This window comes from Nanorana parkeri, unplaced genomic scaffold (genome assembly GCF_000935625.1).
Source record: "Nanorana parkeri isolate BGI_ZX_2015 unplaced genomic scaffold, ASM93562v1 scaffold537, whole genome shotgun sequence".
NCBI classification, from domain to species: Eukaryota; Metazoa; Chordata; class Amphibia; order Anura; family Dicroglossidae; genus Nanorana; species Nanorana parkeri.
The window spans coordinates 892159-901941 of NW_017306805.1; the positions used below are offsets into that span (position 1 = coordinate 892159).

Sequence of the window (9783 nt, forward strand, 5' to 3'; positions counted from 1 at the left end):
TCTGAGCTCTGCAAGAGGCTGACGCCAGGCCAAATTCAGGTTCTAACAATGCTGTCATTTGAAAACCACAATGATTGCAGAACTGTATTGATTTGTGTATTTTAAATGTGTCTGGAGTCCAGATTTAAAGGAGAACTTTTGGGAGATTAAAATATACCAATAGTTAGAGCCGACTTTTGACACTGCAGCTGTCACAAGCCAGCTCTATAGCTCGAGAACCGAATGATAACAAACCGCTGATCACTCAGCTCACGGCTTCTCTCTTCTGACTGTCAGTGACCGTTCCCCGCAGGATTCCCCTCTCTCTGTTCCTCCACTACGCATTGGAGGGACAGACAGGGGAGGAGGGGGTGGTTTTAGTTGGCTCTGTCTCTAGATAGGCCAAGTCAGCTATCAATCAGACAGCGGGGTGGATCCCAAACAATATTGTCGGGATCTTTCCTGGCTGCAGCATGGCTCTACGCTGTCAGCATATAGCGGGCATTAGCTCACTAGATGCTGACCCAAAAGGGAACTATAGCTAAAAAAACAGTCCTTTACAAAATTATTTTTAATGGGAATGAGTTAATATTCTTATGATGTTATTCTGCATTTTATTATCATTGTCATTATAACAACGCTAACTAGGGCTGCCTATAATAGCTGTTGCCATTAAAGACTATTTGACATATATTTTTTGAGGTTATGTAAAAAGGGACAAGACATGCAATGTGCAATAACCCATAGTGATCACCTTTTGTCAGGTCGCAGCACACAGAACAAAGAACGAGTGCTAATTTGCTGCTGTGGGTCATTGCACTTTTATATTTCTGCTTGATTCAGTAAATTATCTTGTGTATGCTTTATAAACTAAAATGTATAGTATCCTTGTGCCGTACCTTTACAAAATGTTTTGTACAATATGCAGATTTAAAACAAACAAAATTGCACTGTATGTTACATTCTGTAATGAACATGTTGCAAAATGTAGCCATTTGTTCAAAATATTTTATTAAATACAGTACTTGTAATGTTGAAATTTGTAGAACATATTGGATTGTCAAATCCAAATCGCAACTAAAGGAAATGTAAATAATATTATCAACTCTTGTTTATTGTTTTAAGGTTTAAGGTTTCTATTAATAATTCATAGTATAGTTTTGTGCCGGGTGAGCCATTGATTAATGTAGCAAATTTGGAGTTGAAGTGATACCCATTATTGGCTAACTTAAGTTATTAAAAATGCAAGCTTCTTCTATGTTTTACTTCTCTTTCTTACAATGTAAGTCTTTGGGTTGATTTACTAAAGAATTAGAGATTGTTCTCTTAGTAAAGTAAATATTTACTTTGTATAGATTAGAGATGCTGAAATTAGTCAAGCAGTCATGTGCAAGAAAAATTCCTATTTTTTTACATTAAAATTAATATAGCTTCACCTTATTTACCAAACTCAGTGCACATTAACTTTTTAAATGAACAGTCTCCACTTCTTTAGTAAACAAACCCCTACGGGGTGGCCACCTCATTAAATAAGAAATCTTGCCAGAAGATGAAGAAGCTTGTTAACCCCCCAAGGGGACCCAGTGCCATCACACTTGGCCCCCTTAAATTCTGTGCAGGTGATGCTGAGCAGCGTAGTTGGATAGTTCACCCCCACCCCTCTCTCCACTGCTATCCAACAATGCTGGACAAAGGAGACGGTAGTTCTGGCTGACAACGCAGAGGAGAAGGGTCATGACAGGCAGTGCACACAGGCAGTGCACACAGGACAACCCCTGCCCCCTCCTCCTCTGAAAGCTGCCAGGAAGAACATCTTTTGGTCCGCTGTGCAGCCCTGTGCATGTTCTGATCTTCTCTGCCAGCTTCTTTGAATAACAACAAATACTGAGCCTGCACATTACACCAGCTATTCAGGGGATAGAGAGTGGAGTCAGTGGCTGGCTAGGAGTGCCATCCGTCACAAAAAACACAAGCCAACAACAACACAAGCCACCAGCTACTACACTAGTTCCTCTTTTTCTTGAGTAGCTGGTGGTGGGCCCAGGCCTAGTATTTCTTTGCTACTTTGAAGAAGCTGAGGAGAAGATAGAGGGCACAGGGCTGCACAACAGAGCTGAATATGTTCTGTCTGGCAGCTTTCAGAGGAGGAGGGGGCAGGGGTTGTGTGGGCTCTATGTGCACTGTTATGCCCAGAGATGGTGGCAATGGAGGCAGAGGGCTACAGAATGAAGAGAAGGAGGTGACTTCAGTACTTGCTGTAACTTTACAATAGGAACGCCCCTAAATTGGGCTTCAGCCTGGGGTGGAGCTGCAGCTAGCACTTACATAAATAATTATTTTATTTTATTTTAAAAAACCCACATAGATTTGAATGGGACCTAGTGTAATGTGCACTGGGTCCCCTTGGGGGTTTATCAAGCATTTGCATCTTCTGGCTAGACTTCTTTAATAACAATGTGGTTGTCATTTAGTTTGGTTTATCTGTCCTGCCTCTAGTGGTGAATTTCTTCATTAATTGCAGTTATATAAATATGGGAGAGCTAGCATGTAGAAATGGGAAAGTCATGCCAGAAATAAGTTGGGGGTAATAATAACTGAAAATAGGCTCAATTCACAAAGCTGAAACACCAGGATAAGGATCATTATTTTCAAGAAATTGACAGTTATTTTCAGCTGAGTCCAATGAGATTTGAAAATACTACTTTCTACTCTACTTTCCTTCTAACTTTCCTTTTCAATACTAGACACAGTATCACTAATTCAAATAAATCTTTCACATCACACTATATTATCCTCCTTGGTATACTGAAGCCCCCCATACATATAACTTCCCATATAATCCACAGTTCCTCCACTACAGACAGTGAATCCTCTGTACACATACCAATTAACCTTACGTGTCAGAATTTGTTACTCTGTCTGTTCACTAATATCGCTACACGCAGCTATAGCCGACAGATATAAATTACACTACACCCATTTTCCTGTATATTACACCTGCAAACTCAGCTCTCCATTCACACGTCTATATATCAAACTTATAGCTGTACTGCCTCAAACAATACACTGCCCTCATCCCACTGTCAAAAAATCCATTCAGCTGCCATGGTTGTCATCGCCTATAATTGAAAACCTGCACCGCTATGCCACATAGCTTTTTATGGCATTCCAGCTGTGTGAAATCACATTCGACCCTTAGTCTCTTTTGCTACTGGCAAAAACTGGCAGTGTAAATAAAACTGCACACATCAGTCCATCAGGGAAGTAGAGTAACATTAAACGTTGAAATGTAGAGAAGGCCAAGTAAAAAATTTAGTTTTTGAGTCTACCAAAGAACAACACACTAAGAGAGATCCACATACTTCACACATATCCACAAGCCGCTAAATCCACAGATGCCATCCAGTCTGTATCAGTGACTAGTATATCATTGAAGATAGCAGCATCATGCAGGGGTGTGCAAATTATTTTGGATTTCAGCAGTCAGTCTGTCCAAACCAGGAGCCTGCTTCATTGATAACAACCATATAAAACCTCAAACCTTTGTCCAGCTATGGCCTAATGTACCAAAAGGTACATATAAATAGTTGGGATGCACAGAAATTTCAGCCATAGAAACATTTCAGGCGAAAATGGTGCTATGGGCAAAATGCCTATAGTACCAAAATGCCTGAAAATGCAACAGAAAATGTGGTGCATCCCTAGCTTCTTTTTTTTCCCTCTGGGCACCTGTCTGTGTCTGCTCCAATCCCCGCTGATTTGCCCCAGGGGCAGAGGCAGCATGGATCGGAGGGGACACAGCCGATTCAGCTGCCAGCACCCAGCGGGGAGGAGAGGAGCTGTCAGGAGGCTGAGCAGGGCCGTGTGGGGAGGAGACAGCTGTCAGGAGGCCAAGCAGGGTGGTGCGGGAGGAGAGCTCAGCCTCCTGGGACAGGCAGAGCAGTCAGGATGGAGAGCAGAGCACAAACACTCAGCGATCAGTACTGATTCCCCCCTCCTCTCTCTGACCCTCCAGTGCTGACTGGAGGAACAGACGGGGGAGGGGGCTGGTGTAGGTGGCTTTGCCTCTAGATAGGTATTGTCAGGATCCGTCCCAGCAGTGGTGCTCTCAGTATATCGCGGGCAATATACTGAGCTTAGGGTGACGGGAGGACGCTAGTTTGTGTCCTCCCGTGACCCTAAAGAGAACTATGGGGAAAAACACTCACCCCATAGTTCTCTTTTAAGTTCTTAATTGGCCTTACCTGCAAAACTATAAGGGGCTTGTGGGCTACCTATTTTTTATAATTTTTTGCTTTACCTTATTTTGTAAGCCTGAATAAGAAATGAATATTTCACTATCACATTACTCTTCTACAAAACGGGTAAGGGGAAATCTGTCGTCTTAGGGAATGGAACAACAAAGCAAACTTAGGGGAACACATAATGTATGTCTATCCCGAGGATGGGGTGTCTCCTAAGTTAAACATGCTTAATTTATTTGCACTGTGAGGGGTATTTATCAATCAACTTGCAGACAGAGTCAAACGCCTATTTAGTGCAAATCAGACTAACAGAGACGGCTCTGTGACACCTGCATTCATGTATAGTGCAGGCATGCAGCAGTCATGCAGACATCTGTGGCAGTGATAGTACTCTGTTTGGGGCAGCTTTCCATGCCTAAGATGTGGGCAGGGGCATGTTTTATATTGGCACAGTTCTTCTTTTCATCAGAGGGAGGGACATCTGACTTTGTGAATTACGCTGAGATCTTATTGTAAATCTATCTAATAAAGCGCTGCTCCTGCTCTTTTTAAAAAAAAAAGTATTTAATAAAATAGTATATTATTTTTCAGTAGCATTTGTTACTTTTAAACGTTATCATGCATAGAAACCATGTGTTCACTGAACTCCCTTTATTTTTAGCTCTCTAATGATATTCAAATTGCACATGGTATAGGCTTACACATATTCAAGCTCACTGATCTGAAGCCAATATTGTGATTAGCCCTAGAGATTGTACAGACTAAACACACTAATCAGTCCCTATGGATACTTGGGGCTATTTAATCTATCAAAGGTAACACATGAAATTAAGTGCTTTACCTTTGCAGAAATCTACGATTACCTTGCTATTCTGTATATTCATGCTGTCCGTTTTATATTTCAGTTATCCATATTTCCATCAATCCTAAAACAGCAGCAATCAGCAGCCCTGACACGGGATTTCTTAGCTGTCAGCCATGTAGAATAGCAATGAACATTCCTTAATAAATTAGAAAAATTGGGTATATTCTGCTATGAAACGACATAAAATGATGAACATAATGTACTTCAATGTTTGCTTATTCTTCTTAACAAATAATATTGGTTATACTACAATACTTAGGTGATATCATTTAGACACTGTGATACTTACAGTTTTGAGTTCACTTTGAGCTTTCAGTCTGGTATGTGTCAAAGGTCGCTTTAGGCAGGTGAATTTACAAGGTGCTAAGGTGTTGTCTGTTTTGCACAGTCAGCTCATACATATTCTGTATTTGAGAGACAGGCTAGCCTATTTATTGTTGATGTGTTCAGGGTCAGCACCACGGGGCAGCACAGCAATATGATGAATAATACAGTAATACCTTGGTTTACAAGTAACTTGGTTTGAGAGCGTTTTGCAAGACAAGCAAACATTTCTGAAAAATGTTGCCTTGATATACAAGCAATGTCTTGCAATAAGAGCAAAATGTTGTAGAAAAGCGCCACCCGAATAAGGCTGTAGCAGTGCGAGCGATGAGACTGTTTAACGACAACACAATGTCACATTGAATAGATTCCTTGTTAAGGTTTCACAAAATGAAAAAGATTCCATTGAGTCAAGAGATAGCAGTGATTCCGTTAGTGTTAGTGAAAGTCGTCCTACACAATAATCCTCCTCTCTCTTGTCCCCCTCACACCAGCCACGAAGGTGCCTGTAATTGGTTTATTTTTCTTTATATTTTATACAGTATTATATTACAGTACAGTATTGTAATCATTGTTATATGAATATTTTTGGTTGTGGAACGAATTATCTGAATTTCCATTATTTCCTATGGGGAAGTTCGCTTTGATATACAAGCGCTTTGGATTACAAGCATGCTTCCGGAACGAATTATGCTCTTAAACCAAGGTATTACTGTACTTATTCTCCATTCCACTCCTTTTTTTAGCTGTTGATTAGCGTTTTGTCCATCAGTCTATTCTAAACAGGGAATACATTAAATGGGCAGGTCAACATGTGCATCAAATATGTATCCTGCATATTTCTCTAGTAGCATACTGAAGAACCTAGTAAAACACTGACAGCCTTATCTATGTAATTATTTTCTGAATTCTTTATTTAGATTTCAGGTAATATTTTATAACACAACATAAACATATACTTGGGAAAGGTGCCAACAGTATCCCAAGACATTTGACACATCATGTACATACAGGATAATTTTGTACCAAAGACAAGAGTTCAGATTTCAACATAGGAATGCAGTCCAAGAGTGCTATAGCCTTTAGCATTGATTAGAAAACCACTTTTGCCCTGGGAGTAACCATAGGATATCGGGACCCAATAAAGACCACCCAGAGAGTGAAACTGTGGATTGTGTAAAAATAGGGCGCCCATCGGTCAGAATGGGGCCTCCAGCAGTGCCATGATGAGTAGGCCATTAGATGCCAATCACTAGGTTGTACAGTATAGGAGCATAAAAGGAAAACTAATAAACAGGACAGAAAAGAAAGAATAGCAGGAAGTGAAAGAGAAGAGGGGAGATTACAGCAAGAAGAGGTATAGGGAAGGGAAAAACAAGGGGGAATGGAATGCAACGGTGGCATGGGGGTAGTTCAGAAGGGTGAACCACGACAGGCAAGGCACAACAACCGCACAAAGTCAAAGGAGAGGGGAAGCCTATGGAAATTCCACTAAGGAGCAGTACTGGTGTTAAGGTAATGTTTATCCAGTAAAACCATGTTTTATGAAATTGTTCATCTGTATGGTTTGAGGCCACTATAAGATCCACCATGTTTTTTTATTTAACTAACTTTGTTGGTCCATAGAGGGCAAGTCTGCTTCCAGTAAAGCGGAATACAGGCTTTTGCCACATTCATTAAATGTATGAGCACTGACTTTTTGCAACATTTATTGACATAGAAGTAGGATGGAAGAGGAAAGCTGCTCGGTCATCTCCCAATTGGACGTCGCTTAGTTTAAGGCCTCATTCACACACAACGCAAGCAAAATTGTATATTGCGTATTTACGCGTATATGCGTGCACTATATGCAATCCCAGAATGCATCACTCGTAATGGAATTTTTAATGTGCTGTACGCATGTACGCGCGTATATACACGTATGTGGATGTTAACACGCGTATATACGCAAAAATACGCTGCCCGGACGCATCTCTGTTCCATTCTGTTTTTGTGCATATATACGCTACGCAAATATACGGCTCCATACGCGGCTGTGTGTATGGAGCCATTTATTTGCATATGTTGCATATCGTACAATACGCACGTACGTGCGTATATGCGCGGCAGTGTGAATGAGGCCTTAAAGAAAGTTACCTTTACCTTATCACAAAAGCATTGCAAAAGTGGGCAACTCCAGAACATATGTTACATTGTTCCCCTCGTGTTTTTGACATTTTCAATAGAGGGACAAGCACTGAGGAAATATTTTCTGTATAGCCTTATTTATTTATGTAAACAGCAAATGTACACTGACCCACAGTAAGCAATCAGAATATGTCTTTGTTTTCACTGACCTGTAGTCAGTATGCATTTTTAAAAACAGAAGGTATTTGTATGTCATAATTTCCAACATTAGTCCAAATGAAGGGTTTCTTTTCTTAGGAAAGTGGGTAGAGTCATTCAAATGAGTTTATGCCTCCTTGGCTAACTATGTATCCAGAACAACTTTCTTATAGTTCAGCCTAAATTATTTATTGCCATTTGCATACAGCTGTTTCAGACTGTTTCGCTCTCATCAGGTCAAGATATGGAACACTCGAAGCTGGACTTGTAGGTACCCCACTGGAGCAGCTAGTTATCTTAGGATGAAGTGGGGCAAAAAGAACCAAAATGTAATTCCTCTGAACCACTGTACATTATGGACTACTGCACTTTGTATATTATCACTCTGCATTGCCTTAAAGAAACCCAATAATATATTTATTTTTGTTACAGAGTATGTATGTTGGTGATTGCGATTCTAATTTCATGACAAATCAAAATATAAATGTTGCACACTTTTCTCAAATGTTTTAGTGTTACTAAAAATGGCCAAAATACTGCAATCATTTAGCATCTTTGGTACCGAGTAAAATATTATAGCGTTTAATGTTTGCAGGACAGTTATGACCCTTCTTTTGTGCTAGTGCAGTGTGGCACAAGCATAAAACAGATCTATACATTTAACGGTATTGAATAAAGGTTTGGGTCATTTATCCCGCGTGTTCTCTGGTTCCAGATGGCACGGCCCATTCAGGTGAAGCCTGCAGACAGCGAAAGTCGGGGAGGTATGTATCCAATCAGGAATTGGGAAAATGCTTAAGCAGTGTCTTCCAAAGCAATCCTGAATCCCTGAGTTCAGAGAACCATCATCATGGGGGCTTGTGTGTTCATTAAAAACATTGATTATTAAACACCCTAGATCACAGAGTGTTCAACATCAATGTACATTTACACTGTATCATTCTACAGCACAGCATGTTCATTACTGCAGAATCATACTGAGAGCCATGGTCATTGTCACTGTGTGGAGACTCATCATCATTTTATAGTGGATTGCTGAAAGCATAGAACATGGTTCATGGACAGATTGGTGGCTCTCAATCAAGACATTTGTAATATAATGCATGATTAAATCTGGCCTCTCTAATGTCTATTTATCTTATTTCTGATGACTGTTGTCTATAGATTTGGACTTACTAGTGCTAAGGCTTGATTTTGAACCACTATTATCAAAAAATCTGTCTTTATTGTGCATCATCATATTGTGCAGTGATTGAATTATTTGTATACGTCATTATGTGTATCATCGTAATACAGGGCGGCACTGTCATTATTATTGTGTAGGTAGCCAATGCCTGTTGTGATGTGCGTGTTATATATATAGATATATATATATATATATATATCTATATATATATTTCCCAGTATCACTGTGTGTACTGGGAAGTCATTTATGCTATAAGATTTAAAAAAAACAAAAAACTGATGTACTCAAATGAGGTGTAGAGTGAGCATGAGTATAAATGTGTACATGAATGTCTGGCATTTCTATAACATTTTGCAACTTGCATTGTTCAAGAGCAATGCATTTATTACTCCATTGTAGGGCAAAATGCTTATTATTATTGCAAGGATACTTATCATTATATAGTCATGCGTCCCCACATCCCCCTGCTTAGTCCAGCCTCCCTGACCTGGTTTTGCCGTCACTGTCTACAGCAGCTGAGCACTCCTTAAACCCTTGCAATATACATCACCACCCTGGCACACCGCGTGTCGGCACAGCCTATTGCCATGGCAACCAGATGATGCTTTCAGCTTCAGACACATCTTCACGGTTGCCGGACGGCATGGGAAATTGCCAGTCAGAGGATGGAGAGAGAGAAAGAGAGGCTCTTGGGGGAGAGAAGGGGGCTTGGTGTGTGTCTGTGAGGAGGGAGATTGCGAAGGGAGAGAGAGAGTGCAACAGAGCATGCAAGATGGGAGGTAGAGGGAGTAGGATGCTCTGTGCAGCATGTGTGTGGGGGAGAAAGGGGGGGGGGGGGCGTGTTCAGCCTGTGTGGCGCT

At 40.6% G+C, this 9783-nt stretch overlaps 1 protein-coding gene across 1 annotated transcript in view; it reads left to right on the forward strand.

Annotated features, from left to right (window-relative positions):
* Positions 1-9783, forward strand: part of CELF5 (CUGBP, Elav-like family member 5) — a 114220-nt gene that overhangs the window by 81692 nt on the left and 22745 nt on the right. Inside the window, exon 3 of the mRNA XM_018561686.1 lies at positions 8453-8501. Within this exon, the coding sequence (XP_018417188.1) occupies positions 8453-8501 (49 nt within the window). The remainder of the gene's footprint in view (positions 1-8452; positions 8502-9783) is intronic.